General features: G+C 38.3%; 1 protein-coding gene across 5 annotated transcripts in view; it reads right to left on the bottom strand.

The window, feature by feature from the left end:
- The window catches only part of EPC1 (enhancer of polycomb homolog 1), a 65,324-nt gene that overhangs the window by 15,469 nt on the left and 25,203 nt on the right, over positions 1 to 24,652 (bottom strand). For all 5 annotated transcript variants that reach the window (XM_027890207.1, XM_027890202.1, XM_027890204.1 and 2 more), the window contains 9 exons: positions 7,999 to 8,158; positions 6,092 to 6,237; positions 5,800 to 6,006; positions 5,259 to 5,407; positions 3,761 to 3,917; positions 2,266 to 2,442; positions 2,066 to 2,155; positions 1,832 to 1,980; positions 302 to 654 (listed from right to left, as the gene is read on the bottom strand). In XM_027890207.1, coding sequence (XP_027746008.1) covers positions 302 to 654; positions 1,832 to 1,980; positions 2,066 to 2,155; positions 2,266 to 2,442; positions 3,761 to 3,917; positions 5,259 to 5,407; positions 5,800 to 6,006; positions 6,092 to 6,237; positions 7,999 to 8,098 — 1,528 coding nt within the window. In that variant the 5' untranslated portion in view covers positions 8,099 to 8,158. The remainder of the gene's footprint in view (positions 1 to 301; positions 655 to 1,831; positions 1,981 to 2,065; positions 2,156 to 2,265; positions 2,443 to 3,760; positions 3,918 to 5,258; positions 5,408 to 5,799; positions 6,007 to 6,091; positions 6,238 to 7,998; positions 8,159 to 24,652) is intronic.

Genomic DNA, 24,652 nt, shown 5'->3' with positions numbered 1-24,652 from the left:
TTTTAAAAATCCAAATCTTGAGTCAACTGAAACCCTACACAATATTGTTTTTAAAGCTTCATATTTCTACAACTGTAATTACATACCACCGTAGCACTTGTATAAATCTCAGATGCAGTACTCTACTGCTAGCAATAAATGCAAATAAACATTCCATGTAGCAAATAAAGAGATACACATGAAGATGGGCTGTTACCATCAAAACAGACCACAACGTAAAGTATGGATGACCTAATGATATTCCGGATTTTCTGACCCAAGTTTAAAACTTCTGGAAGCAAGTTTGTTAAATTAAACATACCAATATGTGCTGAACCACTGCTACTTTTACTTTGTGTAGAGGTACTGCATGTCTGGGTCCCGGGTTGTGCTGTGCCTGTTCGATTTAAACCCCTGTATAATTTCCTACAGGAGAGTTCATCATTGTCACTGTCATGTAGGGATGGTGTCCGAGGCCTAAAATGCCGCCATCTACATGATTTGATATTGACTAGTATCTGACTGAGGTCTTTCGAGAAAGATTTGTCCGAGGTATTTGTTTCTGAGGTATTGGCAAATTGACTGATTGAAGAGTGTTGTGATGAGGAAAAGCTTTCCAAATCCAGGTGATGAAATGCATTATCATAGTCCGAATGCGCTCTGTCCAGCAGCACCCTAAAACCAGGACAACAATGCAGAATTACACAGTGCAAGAAAACACGAAGAAAGTCATGAGTTCGATGTGTGTGCTTGGGGATGACAAAGGGATAGGAGCTACACAAAGCTGTTCTAGAACAAGCAAACACACACTTCCCCTGTCAATGCATGACTACCTATTATTTTACAGTAAATATTATATTTAGGTATATTTTAGCTTTTACTGTTTGAAGAGCCAAGGTATACCATCATGTATGTATTAAGACACTGCAACAACATATAATTAAAAGAAATCCAACAACCTACACAATAAAATTGCTTAACTAAGTAAAAAATGATTCAAACGCTCTCCTGAAGTAACTTCTTCAAAAGCCTTACTCCCACATATACATATATACTACAACCATCCCAATGCAGTAGGGATGTCACACATTAACTTCCAAATCCCCTTGAAAAAATCCCAGTAAGAGCCTTCAGCTCTCATTCCCATTTTGCTGATTAGCTTACTAGTATGCGAAGAGATGCTAAGCACAAATCTGAAAGGCAAATCACATTCTTACCTTTAATCAAAATTTAATACCCGTGTACTATTTCCTTAGAGACATAACACGATATTTAAGAAACAGCACTTAGACACTGAACCATTTATAAATTATTTTTGATAAGTATTCTTACAAGCAAAATGCCTGAAATAAGTCATTAAATTCTTTGATATTTTTGAAAAAGTTTGAAATTTATCGTCAGTTTTAAGTATCACTCCCAAAAATCACCAAATATGGTCTAAACTTAGAAAAGCATTTTCTGCCAAATGTAATTTTTGCTGTCTTCAAGTGCTACTATTTGAAGACAGGTATGCAAACAATTTAAATACAAATCACCAACCACAATTGAAAATATATATGTATTTTCACCGCAGAACTTGGGAGTGCAAGTAATAAAAAAACCCCCTAGAACTATTTAAGAAAACAGTACTAAAGGAGCTTCTACTAGCACAAAATTGAGATATTAACTAGCTAAGGAAATTTGGATCAAATGTAAGTATTAAAAAAGCCCATCTCCCCGTGATATTTGAAATTCTGAGTTTTTTCAGTTTGTTTGTTGTTGGTTTTTTTGTTAACTTTGCTGCTCTTTATGTCTGATGTATTTTTTAAAAAATTTTTGTTTTTAAAAGCAACAGCAATTCCATAGCACTCACCTTCCACCACGGCCAACCCGTCGTCGTGCAAACCCAATACACCTCTGGGGAACAGTGAGGGTGGTTAAGCAGTATCTGTAACGCACGTCTCCTAATCTTCCCTCTTTAGGGCTACTCCACGGCCAGTTGCCAGGTTGGTCTAAATGAGGCTTGAAATAATTTTTAACAGTTAGACACAAGATGTTTTCCAACAACGATGCTCTGTCTCATGATACATAAGGAAATTCTACTTACAGCATAGTACTGACAGCCCGCTTTCCTACGGAAGGCAAAAGGACCATCGGGATCATTTTCTTCCTCAGCCTCCGAAGAACCAGACAAAACCTTTAAAGAGGTGATGGGGAGGTGGGGTATATGAAGAGAAATATTAGCAAATTCATGAGTTCTAGTTCTATTCTTTTCCCAAGAGCAGTACAGAACTCTAGAGGTCCTACCTGGGAGAGAGGTTCTTCATCTGAGCTAGGAAAATCATACTGATTCAAATCTTTAGCATTGAAGACTGGCAGTGCAGCAGGACTTGTCTGTTGAGGAGTAGCAGCAGCGGACGAAGGTAAGACTTTTGGCTTCTTCTCATACTTTCTTTTGGGTCTAATAACATCAGGCTTATCTTGCTGCAAGAAAAATAAAAAGCAGTGTAAAATAACACACAGGTGAAAATTACATTAAAACAGGAGTTTAAGAAAACTTCTGTGTAAGTAGGCTAAAATGTGAACTCATCTCTCCACCATCTTGATAGTAAAACATGCAGTCATTTCAAGAGTATCTGGATTTCATTTCCAGTAATGGAAACATTTAAGAGACAAGGTGGAATCAAGCACTCAAGGTGCTCAATCTGTGCTGGATAACTCACTAGCATTAAGGTGACAGAACTAATTCGGAAAAGTAGACCAAAATACATATGATGATCTCCATGAGGCACCTTTTTTATTTTCTAGCATTTTAAATTAATAGCCACTTATGCAGTATTAGGGTATTACTAAGTACCAAACAATGCTTGAAAGGCAAAAATAGAACTTAGACTTTTCAAAGATACCTGTAATTGCCTCTAAAAATTAAACACATTTCCCCATACTATGCAAAGTCAAGTTTAAGTGCCTTTCCCAAGTTTCCAAGAAACAGATTTCTTTCAAGCTGTGAGACACTACACTGACCCAACATCACTGAGAGGCAAGTACATGCCAGCAATCACAAATACATTGCTATACTCTCAGTGAAAGAATTCACTGATTCAAGCCACTGTGTTTGAGAACAGCCTCTGGATATCCTTCACTCACAAGAAGTCTTGGTTTAAAATTCAAATTATACCTCAGCATTTCTCCCGTGTTACCTGACCTATTTAACATGCTCAGCTGTTCGCACTGTAGCTATGCTTTGTATGACACAAAATTAAAGCCTGCAGGAAAAAAAGTGCCGGTCAGCTGTCTAAATCAAATAAGGTTCTTTGATTTTTACTTAAATACAAAACCAGACAAAGATACACAGCATGCTGGGAATTTCAGTGGATCTTATTTTAAAAACGAACAATAAACCAACCCTCTGGATTAAAACAGCTACATAATTTAGAACAATATATGGATTTTACATCATTAGTTCCATCTCTGTACAACATCTAGGCAATAAATATAGTTTTGTTCAGGCTATCCTAACTTTATGGACAGTATTGGAGAAAAACATTTCTATGCCCCTGAATAAGAACACAGTTTCATGTGTCCTTCTGTCTGCAGTTTGCCTAGACTTTATTTCTGTCTTAATAAGTACAGGGAGTCTGAATGTTATCCTCATAACTCCAACAGAACAAAGCACTTAATTGCCCTTGCCATTTTGCTAGCCTATTGTTAGTTTCAAAATGCCTCCCCTCTCCAACTATCCTAAAACACTGTATATTGCATATTTTATTGCCAGAGTAACTCGGTTACTGACATTACTCACTTTGACTTTATATTCTTTCAGTTCCATAGCTTCTTGGTGTTTAAAAGAACTGCTATTAGTCACAGGAATGATGGGAATAGCATAGGTAGGTTTAAGTGGCTGCCGCTGCGCCATGACTTCAGACATGATCTCTCCACTGTAGTCACCCAAATTATACCTGAAATCAGAAGACATTTGTTGGAGTGCTTAGAAGGTTCATCTGGTAAAAAAATTGAGAAACATGGAGAAACACGGACTAATACTTGAAGCTTGAGGTAAATGGACATCCAGGACATCAGCAAGTACAGAAAATATTAGAGAAAAGGGGACTAATAACAGAAAATCCATGGCAATGGTTAATGCTGGCAAATAAAAAATAACTACTCTGTAAAGCATCTCCAAAGCATAATTCTATAAAAGAAAGAAGCAGAAACCAGAAGGAAAGAACAGGAGAGGGTTACCCTTCCCTCTCCCTTGGGGACTGGTGCCATTTAAAACCCATACATTTATCACTTGAAAGGTTTTAAACAGTGAGGCAGAGTGCCTTATTCATCAGTCCCTCCCCTTTTGTGTTATGGAATATTTTCACAACAAGTAGAACCTTGAAACATATTACATTTCAAGTCCTGTGACAAATGTTGGGTTGAAGTGCAGTTCTTCACTCAGAGGGAGGTATTAGTGTCTTTCCTCTATTCAACAGCTAATTTTATGAAAAAGCTACTGGGAAAAGCATCAAGATTTCCCCTCTCTGTTTCTGTTTAAAATGCTCAGTGCTTAAAAAAAGGTGCCCTGGCAGAGAAATTCAGCTTGCCTCCCTAAGAATCCAGATTGAAAAACTAGTTCTAGAGCTTTAAGATACTGACTCAGAACATTTGCTTTCAAACATGGATACTTAGGCTAGAGAAGTCTACTCATATTCTGAGTATCAACCTAAAGAACAACTCCACATTGCAACTGCAATTCTCAGTCAATTAGGAAAGTGACAGAGCATTTGGCCCTCTGTCAGCACTGCTGACCAAGAGGATGTCAAATGAAGCACTAGTTGGAGATGACTCACACATCTTATACTGTATGAAATGATTATTTCTTTTCCTCAAGAGGGTGTTTGAGCAAGGTTTTTTAGCAAAGAATTGCGATCATGAAGTCAAAGAAGAACGGTAATGATTGAAAACGGCCTTAAAAATAGCTGTGATATCCTTTAATCTATGTACTTAACATGCATTTTCACCTGAAACTGTGATCTCTCTTCTGGTATAACATATAAAACAAATATATGCATTTGAAAACATGTACACATGTAATGAAACAATGTAGCTTAGTGTGACGGATCACCTTCCCATAATAAGCAACTTCCTAGCATTTTATTTTGCCCTCCACAGCCATATATGAAACTATGCTGTCCTGTAAATGTGAGTCTAAAGACTTAGTTTAAAAACCTTCCACTGTTTAAATATTTGCAGCAATCAGAATATAAAGCAGCTTCCAAAGCTTTCTGCAGCAACTTTTCAATAAACATTACCTCTTTTCCATAATTTCCAGTGTTAAATGCAGCAACTCTCTCTTGCTTTTTTCCCTCCTCTTTATCATCTCCAGGATGGTCACTGCACGACTGAGATCTCGACGCAGCTTAAGCATCTTCTCGTAAGAAGCTTCATCATTTTTCCGATTCTGTAGATACACAGAGTATGTGTTTCCCCTCATCATTTAAATTAAATAATCTGAATTAAAATAAGTTATAAATATTTACGGATATCATAAAAGGCAAGTCATATGCTAAAACAAGGAGAAGCATGCACTTGTTCTCAATGAGCTACAGCTTACTAACGCAATAAGGAGGTTTAACAATAGATTTAGTGAAAAAAATAATATGAATTTTCATTTAATAGCTGTCCTAAAGTAGTTTTGCTTTTTACCCCTGCAAATTAGAAAAGAGAACATGCCAGTTTTTAGTGTTTCATACAGCACTGCAGAACTGTTTCTTCACATAAGCTACTTTTTAAAAGGGGGAAAGGGAGAAAAGGAAAAGAAAGAAAAGCTGAGGGAGGTTCTGATGTACTTACTTTCCGTGTCTGCATCTTTTCTGTTCGTCTTCTAAAAGCAACGTAAGGGTCATTTGTGCTGGAACCATCTCGTTTCTCTTGTTTCACTGCTGGGATAAGAGAGGGACCTCGACAGTTTTTCCTCTTTTTAATCCAGTACTCATACACTTCTCTGATCAATTCATCATCTTCCTTCAGCAACAGCTTGGCCTCTTGCAGGCTGACTGGCTAAATGTAAAACCCAGTATGTCACTTTCATACAGTAACATATAGAGTGTGTATTTTAAATTCTTTATTCAAAGTACCATTGTACCTGCTGACCGCTGCCCTTTTCTAGTCTGTCTATCATCTCCTCAAACTGCAAAGGAGAGATGTCCATTCTTTTCTTCAGCTTGTTCACAAAGATCTCATCTTCCGAATCCAAGTCATAATCCGGCTGCTCAGCATCCAAACTAAAAGCTAAATGATACAGTGAAAGTTAAAGTTAATTTTACTACAGAAATGTTTTGTTCTAATAGCAACGTTCAGAGTACACACCACACTCTTCTGGAGACAAAGCCAAAATCATTTGTTTGAATGTTGTAGTAACTCTATCAAGTTACACCTATTTTTTTTCTAAAAAAAAAAAATTACACTGTTAAAAATCAGGCACAAAAGTTGCCATCTATTTGATTATGGTTTTGTTATTCAATGAAAACTTACTAGTGGTCAAACCAGCTAGCAGCTTTCTGCTTCATTATTTTCTGTACGAAATTTTTAGATTGGTGAATATTTTGAATGCTACTGAGTATTATCTAGTTTAATGTCTTATATGATCAACAGTTAAGGGTAAAGTTCAAACACACACCTGGGAAAGTATATGTAGACTGTATTACAGTGATCTTACACATACTCTCATCAATGATTTTTGTAACGTAGATAAGTCAGACTAAACTGTCCCAGTATGGTCTACCCTACGTAGCAAAGCATCTTCAAATACAAGTCATGTTTTGCAGAATGCAAACAACGGTTTGTTTTCCACAATACCCTAAAAAAATGCAGCACTCTGCATTCAAACGAGATCTCTCTACTTCCCATGCCTCATTTAAGTTGTGTTAAGTAGTAAGAGACAAATTTCTTCCCAAGTGCACACCTGAAAACACATACCTTGCTTCTAACAAATAAACAGATAGAATACAATGGAGCTGAAAAATCACAGTTCCAGCTGCTAGACCTGCTAGATAAAGAAGCTTTTCCTTATCTAGCCTAAATAAAAAAAAAAAAGAAGAATGAAAAGCATAACCAGCATGGAAGACTGCTAGTAGGAAGACATTTTTTACAATGATGGTGTTGAAACACTGGAACAGGTTGCCCAGAAAAGTGGTAGATGTCTCACTCCTGGAAACACTCAAGGTCAGGTTGGATGGGGCTCTGAGCAACCGGATCTAGTTGAAGATGTCCCTGCTCATTGCAGAAGGGTTGTACTAGATGATTTTTAAAAGGTCCCTTCCAACCCAAACTATTCTACATTTCCAGTACTTCAAGACATTATTGAGGCTGACTGATATATAAGTCTAGCATTTAACCAAAGTTAATTAGGCAAGAGATCTTTTTCCACAGCACAGATACCACTTTTTAAATTCTACTCATTACACCAAGCAACAGAATTCTGTTACATACTGTATTTCTCATATTTTTTTCCAAAAGTTATCTCAAGTACTGTGGTGCTCACATGAAGGGTCATATTCATACAGAACAGTTGCTATCTTCTAACAAAAACAAGATTCCCAAAAATTTGCAAGTCATCAGTGATGCCAAAAACCACCTATTTTTAGATGTAGAATACTTCCATCCAGGCCCAGGTAAATACTGCCACTGCTACTAACACTTCTGCTTGGCTTGCCAATCCACTCTTACTGCCACTTTATCTTGGTTATGCTTCTGGGACAGGTACTCTGTTTCTTAACTATGTATTATATATTTTCCTCTTCAAGTAGATTTGGATCTGTCACTGCTAAAAAGAAAAAAAATCTAAATTTCCCAGCAAACTGTTACTACTATGACTATGAACTAAACATACTTCTTCAACAAGTAGAATGCATTTTCCATCACATCAGAAAAAATAATTCTCAGAAGTCAAGTCTTGGTGGGAGCTCAACGGACATTTAGCAGTAATGTCTTGAATGACTGGCAAAATAAAGTTCTCAAGGTAGACTTCAAAGAATGAGTTCTTTTACTTACGCTGTATGTGAATCAGCTGCTTTGGCATTTTAAATTCTCCAGGATATATAGATTCATAGTATGCAATATTACTTTCTGCTTCTGGAACCGGTATAACCATGTTATCCCTCTTCTCTCCATAGACTTGTTGTGCTGAGATAGCCCGTTGGAGATGATGTTCCTATAAACAAAAAATTCAAGATGAAAACCTGAGAAAATATTTCCATAACTCAAAACTTGCTAGAGTTGAAAGAAGGCTATTCCTTGTCAAATGCTCTCACTGTACATCCCCGAGCCCTGACCTGAGGAATGGGTGGCTGCACCCCTGACCCCAAGTGCGCTCCCCCCGCCAGAGGGTTCCCCAGCAGGTGGCGCTCTCCCCTTACACACCCCCCTTCAGCTTCCCAACACTCCAGCCAAGGCCCCGCTCCCGGCACACGGAGCCAGAGTCCGTGATTAAATATATCTGGAGAGACACTTAGGATTGATTAGACACACAGATTATAACAAGCAGCTGCAGACAGATATTGACTCTGGTATTATTCTGTATTTGCCTTGGCCATTTACTACCAGTGACAACACAAAACCAGAAAGGAGGCCTGCCATCATCACCAATGAACAGCAACTACTTTTATCCACTGAATGATTCCTGAAGATGTTCTCATTTATTGCAGTGCTTTCCATTAGCCTCCCTCTCCTCCTCCTAATTCATCAAATAAAGCAAAAATGCAATCCATTCTTGCTGTAGTTCTGTCAAGACAGTAAGCAGTATCTGCAGAGTTCATGTAGAGTTAATAACAAAACCCCATGCAGCCAAACGTGCACATTTGTAACCTGTAACATAACATGCTATTTTTCCCCTAGCATCAGTGCTAGTTTCTTAAGTTTCTATGCTGTTTCTTTACTGTGCTGAGCAGACCGGTGCTGAAGTAGTTGTGCCAATACAACTCTCAGTGAGATGCTATAAACCAGATCACTGAAATACTTAAAAACAGCAACTGCAGCAGAAGGGTAGCAGGGATAGTCAGTTTTAATGTTGAAGCAAAATGTATCAGAGTTCATCCACATGATCTTATTGCATCTTTACCTGTCTGACTTCAATTTAATTCCTCTGGTACAATAAGGGCAATTAAGATCTCCTGTCTAAACTTTAAAAGATAAGTAATCGAGAAAATTATAAAATAGGCTTTATAAACTCCAGAGTTGGTGAGCCTGAAACCCAAACGTGTTCCAAGATTTAATCCTGCTGAAAGAATTCACAGGATTTATCTTCAAACAAATTGCAGAAATTTCTTTTCCATTTGCCCCCTGGTTAAAAAGCTTCTTCACAAAAAGAGAGCAATTGTTGAGAGCAAGATGTAGCACACAGTTGCAGTAAAACTCATGGCAATGATTTTGATATTCCAGCAGTTGTCACATATGTCACATACACATATGTCACGTAGGAGGCATGGTCACTAAAATTCTTTCTTGCTATGGACAAAGTAATTTCTTTTCTACCTCTTAGTGAGGCACTGCCCTCAGACACCTCAAATTTGTGTAAACAGTAATAACTACTCAGGATTTTGTCCCCACAGCTACAACTGTTGCAGAATAGGGAATTAAGCTTCATCTTCATATAGCACAGTAGGATTCTAGGGCTCCTGGCGTATCCATCCCAATGTGTGTTTCTAATCACAAAAAATGCTTTGTTTCAGGGAAGAAAAGGGGACTAGACAACTGAAGATTTCAATTTCTCTGATCCACCTCTGATATGGAAATGGACACAGCCTATACGTATTTACTAACAGGTTTCTCAGTAACAAGTATTTACAAAAATCTTAACAATATTCTTGAAACAGAAGCACACATCACAGTTTTGCCTGTCTCTCATCCCAATTACAGAAATACTCAGTATGTGAGCAGAGAGTGCTAGCAGATACACTTGTTATGAAAGCCACTGGATAAAATTTCCTCCACTGAAACAATTAAGTTAACCTGCTGTTCCTATTGGTTTCAGTTCAAGAGACACTCCACTAAACAGAAGAAAGGAAACAGAAACAGAAAAGGCAACCTCTCCTTACACCTCCATGCACCAGGTTCTCACTCATTTGGACAAATCAGCAACAGCAACTTTGGCCCCAACTTCAGTATCTCAGCTGATGGTTCAGCATATCTCTCTCCCTCCTGGTAATCAGGTGCAATTGTTAACTCTGGAAACACTAATTTTTAACAAGAAAGCATGTTAAATATCTACAGTTAAGTAACCTTCTATAGCTTATAGTTCCTATTCTACACTCATTCTCAACTGTGACTGTATAGCTGGTAACTCCCACCCAAATGCAATGCCTCATTCATCTGAATCCATAGCTTTCCATTAAAAATGCAATGGTTTCCTCAATTTGCCAAAATGATTTTTGAATTCAAATCCTAATCAGCCTTTCTGGCTGCCCTTCATGTTATCTCAATTTAATATGTAGGTACTGTAGTCCAGACACTCCTGAACACACCAGAAGACAACTCCTAGTATATTCAACAAATATTTTCATTTCTTCTGTCCATCTATTTCTAGGTATGGCTTTCCAGTCAGATACATTTCCACTATACAACTGTTCACTGCATAACAGAGCAGTATCAAAAAGCCTTTTGTTTTGCAACTATCTATTTTGTCCCATGCCCTGCTAGAGAAAGAAGTTTGACTGGATTAACTGGGGCTTGTTCTTGAAAACCTCTAACTAGCTGTGTACAGAAATTAATGTCTTCCAGGTGACCACTCAAGCCAAATAATTTACATTACCAATATTCCTCCAGGAACTGCTGTAACCCTCTAGTTTCTACCTTTTCAACAGTCTATTTATTGACTGTTACAAGGTTTTGGGTCAGGATTTTTTTTAATGGATGTTATGTGTTCGGGTGGGGTTTTTTGTTAAGAAGCACAGTTGCAGTGCCTTTTTCTCCTCTGTGAAACATCTGCCCCTCTGAAGTTTTCAAATAGCTGTAAAATTATTTCAGGATGTTTCTTTACATTCCTGGGATGAATTTTAGGTGGATTAGTCAAGCTCAAAGGCTGTAATTTGTCCTGTTAGAAGGAAACTCATCTAACAGCACCACCACAAGGTTCAGTCTTGTGCCCCTCGCTGTTGTTCTCCATACTACCACAGCCTTCTGTCAGATTGAATCTACGATGACAGCTTAGGGAACCAAATCCACAAAAATCCATCTCTCTCCTGCAATTTCCCCTGAAAACAATTAGAAACAATTAGTCTTCTGACAGAGTGGATCCCTGAACTGCCAGGGTGTGTGTGTGGAAAGCAGCAGGGAAATGGAGAAAAGAGAAAGACAATGCCCTTTGGCAGCAGTCAGCCATTAAACTGGCTTAGCTAGTATTATATAACTAAATTAAAACATAGTATTATATATTACTATTAAAATTATTATTATAATATATTAGTATTAGAATAGTATTATAATTAGCTAGTATTATATAACTAAATTTAAAAAGTCTTTTTAAAATTAATACCAAGGACAAAAACCCCCTACTAAGACGCATGAAATATTTCAACCATTTTAGTATAACATACAATCAAGAAAGTTTCCTCTTACTACAAATATTTACAGACTATTCTCATTTTGCACATTCACTGCTAGATAGGTCTCACCTTGTTCCTTCTTTCAAGATAAAGCTTTCACGTAAATATTAATTGTTCACATATTAGTTGTTCCTATTTATTAGTTTCCACTTTCAGTGTACTCAGATTTCTTTGTTAATGTATCCTTCTTACTGAAACAACATTGAAATAGCTGCAACTGTCCCACAAAAAACAGTCTGAAATGCTTAACACCAGAGCAGCTTCATAGCTTCTTCCCTTTCTATCCCAACTTTTTTCCCTTGGATTGTTCACACTTACCCTATTTCACAACATGTACTTATCAAAGGTAGTTTATCCTCACTGAAACTGCGTCCCACTTTCACATTTAACTATTTACAATCTATTAGTTAGGCTTATATCCAGAAAACCTTTCATCTTCAGTTGCTTTCTCTCCCTGACATAAAATGTTACTGGAATTATAGCTTCAGGAGTCATTTGTGCTGGGATGTTAATTTGATCTGGTCCTTTCAGAACAATGGTACTGTTCCTCAAACTTCATTCCCTTTACATTGCATTTATGGTCAGCCAACTTCATGTTTAAAGCTATTCAATGAGTTCATCAAGAAAATCCTAAAAATCCACACACTCTTCCCAGCCCCCAAGTTAAGTTTTCCATCAGGTCAGCTACCTATCCTGGCTCATCATGTGGTCTGGCAATCCCAGCATCAAAGGGATGCAGTGGGAGCGCTCAGCCAGAGACAGATGATGTCTGGGGAAAGGAGCAGCTTCAGCACTTTTTGGAACGCTCAGCCAGAAACATGAACTGAGGGACAGGTACTGATTTGCTTTCTCTAGTGACCAGTGACAGGACCCGAGGGAACAGTATGAAGCTGTGTTGGGGAGGCTTAGGTTGGATATTAGGAAAAGGTTCTTCACCCAGAGGGTAGCTGGGCACTGGAACAGGCTCCCCAGAGAAGTGGTCACCGCACCAAGCTTGACTGAGTTCAAGATGTGTTCAGACAATGCTTGCAGGCACGTGGTGGGATTCTTGGCCATGTCCTGTGCACGGCCAGCAGCTGGACTCAATGATCCATGTGAGTCCCTTCCAACTCTGGATATTCTGCAATTCTATGAACTGCACCTTATTCATCACACTGTATTTCTGTCCAGTAAATTATCTAGACAGTTAAAATACCAACATTTACACAATTACACTGCTAGTTGTTTAAACAAACAAAAGCTTGGCAACTATCTTTCTCCTTCTGAAGTTTTCGTCTAATCCAACAGCCTACAGGAAAAGCCCACTGAAACAGCAACCCTTCTAACTACCCAGAATGTAGCAAAGCATGGTGTACCTGAGACATTTCCTAAGCAAAGGTACGTATTGATACCACCAGTCATTCTGTAGTCTTCCTTTCTATTCAATTTTAGGATAGCAAGTTTGTCCCTTGTGTCCACTCCTACTGTACACCAGTGTCACCAAACACATTCCAAAACACCAAAGAGTGAAAGGACAATCTAAAGCAAGTTGGCAGCAACAAAGGCACATGGGAAAGCAGAACAGAGCAGAGCAGCTCTTGTTACAGTCTGAAGGAATTGGAACTTCTGGTCAGTTCTGCATTGGGGGGCAGTAGGACCTCTCTCAAATGATAATGCAAGGATATAGGTATAATTCTTGGTAACAAGTTTAGTACTTGCATGCTTGTCGCATTTCTAGAATACTACACTAAAAAAAGCTGAATTAAAACAATTAGAGTAAAAAAGAAAGGATACTGTAATTGTGGTTCAACCTGACTACCAGCAGGCACTCCTGCCTGCAAGCAGAAACAAGCAGAAGCATAGCAACTGAAAACGAGCAGTATTTGCCTTCTTTCACATTTTGGTAAATTTTTGGCAATGTGACCGTGGCACTGTTAGTTACAGTTCCTGAAAGAAAACTGGTACATAGAGAGCACAGAGGTTTCTTTGACAAAGTATCTACTCTGCAGCACACCCTGGAGAACATATGCAAAGTAAGATAACCACAGCACAAGGCCTTAAAAGGCTAAGTGACATAACCCTGTCATTACAGTTGAACAAACCAAAAGGAGAGAATGCATATTATCATTTTTGAAAGACAACTGAAAAAATGTTACTGCAGTTGCAATGAGTGCATCTTCAAAAAGTTAAGAAGCAATTCACTGTTTTGTAATTTGTTAGCTTCCTCAAACAGTTTCTCCAATTACTTCTGAGCTCTTAGAAATAATCATTTAAGGCACATTTGTTTATGGAAATGACCCAAACAACCAGCTATCAAGTCGAGTGTGTAGAACAGAGCAGAAAGTCTCCCAATATTCCAAGCCCACCCTAAGCAAGGGAGTGGTGTCTTTGCTGGGGGAAGCAAAAGGTAGGGTGGTGGAGGAAGCCACACACTGCAAGTAGAAAGTGTTTTTAAAGACAGTGGTGTGTATAAAAAGCACACTACTGAGTTCAAGTCTGTGCACATCAGAATCCCATCTTTGCCTCTGAAATACAAAAACTATATAAAAGTACACTGCAATTGATTGTGTCCTTACTGGGAACCAAGTCAAACCACTGTCCATCTACTGGTCTCTAGAGAACTGCTAATCTGCATCAGTATGAGCAGGGCAATTCCTCTCACATCTCCTGCCTGACAGAACTGCTTTCCAAGGCTACCACCTCACAGTTTAAAAAGGACACCAGCTTTAACAGGTAGTTGTCAAGAAGCATTAGGTTCACAACAGCTACGCTAAAATAGATCACAGTTGACACACAATCAAGGACATAAAAGTATACAAACACACATCTGTCTTTTTTAGTGCATATTTTATCTTTTAGCAGCTTATGATCCAAATCTTTGGGAAAAAAACCCTAAACACACATGAAGAATCCAACAAAACTGCAGCTCATCTGAAGTCCAAACACATTATAAGATGAAATAAGAAACCATTAGAAACTGGAAAAATCAGACATTGTTATTTACATCATCCAGAGGTGGTGAAACGGTGCAAGAACAACCTGATTCCAGACTTTATAAAGCCAAGTTGCTACGAGACCCTGCTGCAGATCAAGACCTTTCAGACTAACTCACTCCATGACATACAGAAGGGACTCCTGTAGCACTTTTGTAACCTACTGCACACAAATGACTTCCCAACCTACACCTTTCTTTGAGTACAAGATACATATTATGTCTCTCAGCCACCTGAGGATTTCAGTAGCCTGCACGATTAGGAAGATAGCCTCTTGCAAGAGTGATGGTCAAGTCACACTAGAGAAAATTTGTCCCCAGATTCAATCCAATAAATCTGTGCACATAGAAAGGAATAAAACAACCAAACTGGTTCATTCTCTTCACTTTCTCCTCCTATTATCAGATCTTAGCTGTCCTGTAACTTATCAAACACAATTTATATCCAAGACTAGAAGGAACATGGAGAGCAATCTCAGAGAATTACGTGCAGAACAAGGAAAAGGTTTTTTGTTGTTTCTTTGTTGTTGTTGTTTTTCTGTTTGTTTTTTTTTTTTTTAATGCCACCCCTTATTCCTCCCTCACGTAATTCCTTCTCCCTTCCTAGAATCAATTCAGGCACTGGAACTGTTCCTGTGGGACTCTCCAGGGGTGGTTACCTGCCATCCCAATAGAAGGGGCTCACCCAGGGACAGGGAAGCACCAGCAATGCTGAATGCAAAGGTACAGAACACAGTCAGAACACAGAAGCCAATCTTAGATCAACATACTGTTCAGAGATACTTCCTTTGCGTTACTCTTCTCTTTAGGGCAGAGTGGCTCCACTGTCTTCCAGTATGACTGAAAGCAAAACGTTCAGCTGTTCCTGAACAGCAGATTCCCAGGTTGTTACAGAAGCACTTACCACACAAACATACCACAGTTTTGCTTTTCCTGCCTCACATGCACATCCAGGCACACCTAACTTACATGCAAAACAACAAAGACATTCTGACAAGTTTGTTACAGCCTTTGTTTCCACACTGCCAGTGAAAAGTTGCCCTGACTGAAGTCATACTGATGAGGCAGTCTGATTCTGCCTTGCAAAGCACCCAAGTCTTCAGTAGGTATTTTGGCACAAAATAAATCCCTGAGTTACACCGATCCTTGACTGAGACCCAGAACCCAACTCCTGAATACCAGCTTATAGATTTGGCCTTTGATAATGGCAAGGCAATAGTTTTGTTGGTAATCATAAATGCAGCTTCAACCCCCTTGAACTCAAGTAGATGCATATCACATAATCTGGTAGCAATAGTTTAAATTTGGTCACAAAAAGCACACATGATCCAAACAGGACAGAGACGGTGGGTTAACAAAGCAGCATTTCTTGCTCTCCCCCTATGATGTGTCCTGAGGAAGACAGCAGATCACTTCCTTGCTCTTCATCTGGCTCACTAACAATTGTAGGTATCCTTATTAGCACATATGGACATAGGCTGAACACCTTCTCATATCAACTGAAGCTGCCTGCAGGTTCACCCAAACCACATGGTTGTAGATCTTCCCTTTGGAAGCTGCCAAGATCTCTCAGTGCCCTGAACCATTCTACACAGTAGAGAAAAATGTTTCCTTGTTGTTACAGCAGAGCCTAAAACTGTCCCTTCATATTCCAAACATGGAGGAAAACTATGGAGGTCAGTTCTGTTAATCAACTGATGTCAGTCTCAGGAGTAGTCAATTAAGAAGGATTCCACTGTAATCACTATAATAATTAGAACTCTGCTACAAATGCCAACTTAAAATAGCTACACAGGATTAAATAGCAATTGCTCAGTGAAAATGTGATCTAAGTTACTTTTAAAAATGCATGGTTTTGTAATTAACGAAGTATCAAAAAACCCTCACTAATTATTAGACTTTTTATCTGGAACACTGGTTAGAAATGAGGTCAGCCACACTGTTTTGAGCATTGTGGTAGACTACTTTCCCCATGTTCATGTTAGACACTTCACAGAGTACACAAGGAGTCTGTCCTCTTCTTAGGAAAAAAATATCTTTATTCTGTATTTGTGGACTTCCAGCAGCAAATTACAAGTTCTAGGAAATTTTCACCTGCCAGGTTTGTTTGGTGAATGGTGGTAGACGGGTTGAGAACACACAGGGCATTTGACCCAGAAATCTAACATTAGTACCAGAGATCATGACAGTACTAGGAGAAATGGAGAGTGATTTGCTTATCCTGTTACCAGAAGACTGAAATAAGTTTCATATTTTAAATTACTGGGCAAAACAGAAGGCAGAGATGAGGAAATGAATGAGACTGGCTCAAGATATGCCAGAAGATAATGTACCCAACCTGTGAATCCTAGGAATCAAGAAAACTCTAATATTTAACACATACATTAATTATGCAGCAGAGTTCACAAACATGATTTAGCACCTCTGTCTTTCTAGACACAAGTCCTGTTTAGACTACCTAAAAAGCTTTGTTTGCCTGTCAAATTGCCATTGCACAACATTTACTCAGAATCACCGGACTCAGTATAAGTTTGAAATGTTTAGTTTGGGAACCACTGTTAAAGAGCAAAACCAGGAGAACGAGCTAAATCATTTCCTCAGTGTTTGTAATGGCCACAAAGATTACCCATCTTGCCGCTGTAATCACTATGGCTCTCATGGAACTCCTCAGCCTAGGCAGCCCCGTAACTCACAGAGGGAAGGGGAGTTACTCTTGGGTGACTCTTCTTGCTGTGAACTAAATCAGTTCATGAACAGGTAACGCAAAGACCAGGACAAACTCTAGGAGAACACTGGAACTGCCTTGTCCCATTACCAACACAGCTGAACCAGCTCAGCCTGTCTCAGTGATTTTGCTGCACCAGACTTCACTGCAAACCTGCCGTTCCAGCTGTATCGTCATCTGTGAGACTTCAATGCGTGAAAACTGTTTCAGTTATCTACAGTAAACAGAATGCAATCTAATAATTCAGCAATTTCCCCCTAAATAAGGATTCTAAAGAACATATTAAGATGCTTTTAATGTATTATGTAGGCAGTCCAGGGTATGACCTCCATGTTGAAATCAGACTAACACAAAGTGAATTAAAATTTTATACAGTTTACAAGAATACAGCTTTCAGGATACAGTCTACAACTGAATGATAACAGCTCTTACAATTCAGCCTTTCCTTATCAGTTTTCAACTATAAAGGCATTTAGGAGAGCCCAAGTAAGTCTTCATAGCAAAATTATTTTCCCCTTGTATGTGGAATATGAAAGTAGAAGTTCAAGATAACTTCATGAGCTGACTCATAAAAAAACTGTATCAAGTTCCCAAATTAAAAGATAAATGCAGCGATATCTTGCTGCTAGATTAAACACTACTGTGCATTAGCAATACTTTGTAACTCAAGTAATTTTGGATGGTAAAAGATTACACTTGGATTCCAGCGTTTTTATTGGTTACAGGGACTTGATACTACTGTGAACAGTATTCAGCACTGATAAAAAAGCAGTGTCATTTGACCAACAAGCTATGTGGTAGCCCAACTTCGCAGCAAAGTTTGTATTCTGTTTCACCACTCTTCTGAACAATACTAATATGCAGATGCACACAGGGTTGTGTGTTCCAACAGACAGGAGCCTCAACTATTCCAGTTACAAATCATCATAAAACACTATATACAGCACCAGATGAAATAAAGACTAAATTATAAATCTACATTTTGATAGTAGAATTAAAAAGAAGCCAACTCAGTTGGATGACTTTCTTTTTACATTTCTCTCAAATTTTTTATATTAACTATGGAAAACCAGTAAGGACTTGTTCATCAGACCAGGTTTTCAAATGATCCTCATTAAACTGACCCTCTTCCTTTGCAGGAAGATATATCTCAATCTGGATCCATTAATCAACTTGGCACACAATCAAGAGAGGTAAGACATCAAAAACACCAGGCAAAGGAGAAAGAACAAAGTTGTAACACATAGTCTGAGCAGCACCTCTATCTCCCAAGATTAGTCTACCAAAGGCTCAAAAACATTCCCTTCCTCAGGCCACACTGCACTAACTGCAGAGATCAACAGCTTCCCAGATCTACATATGATCAACAATTCTGAAGAAAACACAAGTCCAAGAATAGGATTTATCATTGGTTTTGTTTGGGTGTTTTTGTTTGGTTGTTTTTTAAGTAATAAAAATAGATCTTGAAAACATTACCGAGAGCTACTACTTTTCCCCTAATAATTTGCAGTAAGACTCCAAAACTCCACATTAACTAGAGCTTGACAGTTAGATCTCTGAACACCAAATTGCACAACTACTCAAGGACTATAAATAAACAAATGCCCAATGTGATTGACTGAGCTACCCTAAACACCAGGCATTACCAGTAACCAAACTCTTCAAAGAATGCAGAAACATTTTTGGACACTAACTGCAAGACACGTGTACATTTTGCCTGACACCATCCCAAAAAGGAGCCCTTGGGAATCCCTACTGAGGACAGTAAGAAAGCACAAACACCACAGCCAAACTTCCACAGCAGTTCTCTATGAACCACAGCATATCAGAAACTGGGAGCAGAAGTTTTTATGTTTAGTAGTCCAATAATTCTTTCCTCTATGAACTTTATAGGCCAGTGTGCACTATGCACCTTTAATGTTAAAGACGCTTGAGAAATACCCAACACATATGCAACTTTATTTTTTTTTCATTTGCCCTTCCCCCAACCAAAAACAATAATTAAAAAAGATAAATCAGTGAGTGGATGGAGTTTACACAGGGTCTATAACAAACAGAACTAAACCAGCTGTACCTTCCCCTAAGATTGCTTCATTTAACATCTTGTCAGGTTTAACTACCTTTTCTGTAAAGTATAGTTTCATTAACTCAACAAGTCATTCCCTTAAAAAAAACTAATATGACTTGATACTTATACAAAACATTATACAATATTCAAGTTATGTGGGAAGAGAAAAACATCAAAATCATTAATAAGAAAACCAAGTATCAACATCTAAGTTCATTCATTCAGAAGTTGAGGCTCAGCATCTCACGTCAGACAACCCAAAATAAGTTTGCCATAACAACGTAAACAGTCGAAGAAACCTTTTAAGAAGTTACATGTGGATTCCACATGGAAAGCCCACATATTACAGTTCAGTTAAAAAAAAAAAAAATCACACTAAAGAAGCTTCCAGAGCATTGTCTTAAACTATCAAGCTTATTTGATTTCAAAAATGAACAACAAAAAACTTCTTTGCATTAACCCCTTCCAAGTCTGCCAAAAAAGCATTCAGTGCATTCAAAGCCATAACTAATAGCTAGTCTGTTAAACAAGCATGATTTTAGAGACTCCAAAATATCTTCATTTAAGACTTTTATTCTTCCGTATAACAATTTATTTCCATTGTGTTATACAGTGATGAGAAGAAACATGAGTTGCACACCCACGCACGGGATGGCAGAGCATACCTGACCCTGTCCTTGAATAACTGTCAGTGCCAATGGTATCAAAGTTCCCATCTCATATTCCCCCAAATTATAACTTTTGTCAAAGAAAAACAAAAAAAAGCACTGCAGTTTGTAACTCTTCATAAAAGGAGCTTTTTCATGTACTAAGACAGCAAGATACCAAGAGAACTGACAAAACATTGGAGAAAACTACAGTGATACCCCCAACACAAATGCTAGAAGAGACATCCTCTCAGAGTTACACTACATAAGGCATCTAGTAGAGAAGGAACCTGCTTAGCAATTACTTACAATTGCTCTAGTCAACTACATTTTGTCAAAGTACATTCATGAAAATGCAAGTAAAACCTACCAGTGCTTTTCAAGTAAACACTCCCAGCTTCCGTATTCACAACACCAACAGATTAGAGTTTCAGGTCTGATGACAGAAAGGTGGAAAAGTGCTTCTTCAGTAGTGACAGTGACAGGTGCAATACTGAATAACTTAAAATAGATTTTCCAAAGATTGCACCACTGTGATGAGCTTATCTATGTATTTCCTGCTACAGATGTCAGTCTTAAAGTTGTAAACCTACATGTTTAGACACTTTCCTTGGCTTAGAATGAACATTGCTGCATTTGAATGAACAAGGATGCCACTTAGAGCAGAGGCCTGTATTAGGCTGAAAAGCTTAGACAAAATACCAACTTATAAGTCTCCTGATCAGTAAAAATATGTTTTGAATGATAAACTACTATGAGTCAAACACCAAATCATTATTCTTCATAGCTCAGCTATTTATGGTGACTTGTAATCTTTACTTAAATTGCCTTTAAAAACACCAGACAGACCTAGCATTTCAAATTCATGACCTTCTAGGTGTGATTATGATCAAACCTGCTTTTAAGACTGGTACAAACACTGAGCAACAAAGACAGTAAAGTCGTATGGAAGAGGGGAGGAAAGAAGGAAGAACAGAATAACAAGGGTGAATGTGAAGCGTTCCCTACAAGAACAAGTATTTCCTTAATGTTTGTAGCTGGAGTATTTTAAGTTCCATTGTTATTCTCTCTGTGCACACAGTCAGTGTTTGACTGGGACAAAACAGGACTACTGAATGTCATGTCCAGGCAGAGTCAGCTGAGCCACAACGAGCTGGTCACAACACAGACCTGCTGCTTTCCCACGTGTGCAGTTGCACACTGCTACTGATTCTTAATGGGCAATTCCCAGTTACGGGGTTATGATTATCCATGATTTCATGTGTCTATGGAACATATATAAAGTGCAAGAGACATTTTAGAGACTGCTCTTCTCAAATACCGACTCCAAGGATACAGCCCACCTATCAGCAGAGATTCACATTTACAGGACTTCAGAAGGCACCCTCTTATGCCAGACACCTCACCCGTCCCTCTCACCACCCAGCCATGTAAACTACCAGAGGCTTTCAGGTATCTGTACTTTTCACTAATTCAATAAATCACTTCTAAGCAAGGACTCTTTAAGCTACACTACCATTAACAAGCATGTTTATAAAAGATTATTAGCACACTGCATCTTGAAAAATAACAACTTGACACTGTATACATTCTTAGAGAGTAAAATTCAGAGCTGCCTAAAGTACTATACTATTAAATTACAAACTATAACTTATACCTCTTGCCACATTTAATGCCTTCATTTGGCTTACAGTAACTGCAAGCCAAAGTAAGATGATGTTCTCTCTGTCCCTGAAAATGATACTGTTGCCAAAAGCTGGCTCAAGACCTCAAATTTCAGTTCCACCCGTACACAGAGTGCCATCTGCTAAAGTGGTGGTTTTGCTTCCTTCAAACTCTCACCAATAAATCCTAACATTCTCAGGTAATGTGCATGCATAATTCATATTTAACAAGTGTGAAAGAGCAAAGAATTGAAACAACCCAGAGTTAACTTCTCAGCCTGAATTTAGCCCTACGACCATCTGATGAGAAATTACATCACAGCCCAACTGTGCACACTCACTCTCCCTGTTAATGGTGGGAATAAACCACAAAACCAAAACAAACATCCAGCCAGTATAAACTTCAAATACACACCTGGGAGTGAATTCTACATACACACCTCACCACAGTGCAAAACAATCTGGGGTAAGACACTCTAGAGCAAAATTATTGCTAAATCTTCCCCTTCCCTCTATTAACTAACAAAATGTTTCTTATACAGTGTTCTCTTGAGCACTGGTCAAGTAAGGGGTCAAAATTCCTTCACTGAAAGAGAGGACAATGATATTCATGAGAACATTAACACTGGACAACATTCAAACTATCATTTTCCAGAAAATCATACCAGGGAAATTACAATTTAAATTACAGACACCTCACTACTTTAATTTTTCCAATTACTGAGTTAAGCAAACCTCTGAATACAACATTTGAAAATAATCAGGTTACTAAATCACACACTGGGACCTTTTTTTACCATCTGAAATGAATCACTAATGAAGAGACTAAGGACTTGGTTTCAAAAGTTTGGGTTTTTTATAGGCTTTCGTTTACCAATGCCAATATCCATTAATTGCTTCTGGACGGCTTTGGAACTTCAAACTATCCTGCCATACAATAACAAAACTGTTACCTTCTGATGGGACTTGCTCCACAACATACCCATGTCATCAACACTTGAATTATTATAGCTAGTAGATATTTCTTTCCTCAGTAACAGAAACTTAATTAGAGCTCTTCAGAGCTTCTCTTTCCTCACCAGTACTTTCCTCTGGTACTTAATGCTAAGTTTTGTCTTTATTGCTAGGACATTCTGTATCCCATATTCCAACCATCTGAAGCCCTCAAAGACAACATTTCACAACTACCATCTACCAGCACAAGGTCCTTCTGTAGTGAAGTACAGATGCCATGGAAAACCAGGCCAGATGTAAGGGTTTAACTGCAACAAACTTCACTACTTTCTGTTCCAGTCCAAGACATGTCAAATTTGTTTTCAATATTTAGCTTCCATTAAGCTCATTTCTAAATACCTTCACAGGATAAAATACTTCAGAGGAAATACCTCTCCTTCAGAGGAAGGCTGAGAGCACAAACATGCAACCAACTTCTGTTAATCACTCTTATCGGTAAGGATTTGTTAGGCAGAAGTGCTCTGTAAACATGCATCTTTCACAGATTTTCCTCACACATTTCCTTCTCACAGAAAAAAACTGACATTATTGACAAAAAAAAGGGAACCTGTTTTACTTCAAGTTTGGTAGCTCAAGTTCCTTCCTGTCTCACATATACCAAGAAAATAAAGTCTTGCCTGAAGTTCTAACTATGAAAAACATTCATTTCCCAAGAGGGACCGTGAGTATTAAACTACCTTTAATCCTAATATCTGAACAGTCTCATTTAGTATTTGGCCTACTTTGAGACCACAGCATCATCATCAGAAAACAGAGCAAGTGCACTAATGTTAATAACAACTTTCTTCTAACTAAACAAGATAAATAGCAAGAGAAGGGCAAACAAAGCCATCATGTTTGGCAAAGAACACGACAGTAAAAAAAATTTTTGAGGAACACAGGAGAGTGCATAAACGCATCCATAAGTATCCAAACAATGCAACACTTATTGTATAAGTCACCTGCTTAAAGGAGTCCATACAGAACACAAAACATTCTGCAGGACCCAAACCCACACTGGCTCTTATCTGTAGCCTTACTCCTAAACTTTCCAATAAAACCACTCTGTTGTCTTAAATTCAGCTCTTTTAGGAGATGTATCATATCTAGGTTAGTGAATCATCAATACTGTCATATCACAATACTGCACAATCTTCTTCCTGAAGCCAGTTCCTATTTTCTGCTACTCTTTTCAGAATTATCTTTCTTGTATTTTAAATCAAGTATCAAAAAGGCACACAGGACGTATCCCGATGAAATACTAATACAAAACTGGGGGTGCAGGAGCGTAGACCTTACCACACATTTAAAAGTTGCATTTCTTAAGCAAAAACATAAAAGCACAGGGGAAATCAGGAATCCAATTTTATCACCATTCTTTAAAGAAACTTAAGAACAACAAAACCAGAGAATTTAGAAACACAAGAGAATGGGGCGTTTCAAATAATTAAATCCTGTGAAATGCCTGGAAGAAAAGATGCTACATACTACATAGACAGATTAACATGGGGAATGGCAATGGCAAAAAGAGTTAGGAAAAAAAAAATCAAGTAATAGAAATTGTTTCCATGCCTATGCCACGAAAAAAAGTAATTTTCAGTGACTGCAAGATCAAGAGTTCAGAAAAGCAACATGCACCCTTCTTCCCCGTCCTAGATAAGTTTTGCATCTTTAATGCACAATTATTACACTTCCATAACAACACAGCCTGGCACAAAATCCTAGAGTTTTGAAAAGGAAAATCGGGGTGAGGGGGGGGGGGGAAGCCAATGCAGAATTCATGTTTGCATGCTAACACCTTCCCTGCTTTCACTGAACATCTGATCAATGAAAATCCTGAACACTACAGTGCTTCAAATCATAACAAAAAACAGACAGTAGCATTAAATGTGTGCCTAGGGTAGCCTTTACTACAAATCTTTCTCCTCAAATGGAAGCTTTGTAAGTGTTCCAGGCAGGCTACAAGATCTCTAACTGATTTCTATTTATGACTTCGAACACCCTTGAAGTCTTGAAATTGATATAAAGGTACAAACTC

The sequence above is a fragment of the Empidonax traillii genome, unplaced genomic scaffold (assembly GCF_003031625.1).
Source record: "Empidonax traillii isolate 1590-97213 ecotype Southwest subspecies unplaced genomic scaffold, ASM303162v1 scaffold280:size897971, whole genome shotgun sequence".
NCBI classification, from domain to species: domain Eukaryota; kingdom Metazoa; phylum Chordata; class Aves; order Passeriformes; family Tyrannidae; genus Empidonax; species Empidonax traillii.
This window is presented reverse-complemented; position numbering and strand designations above follow the sequence as displayed.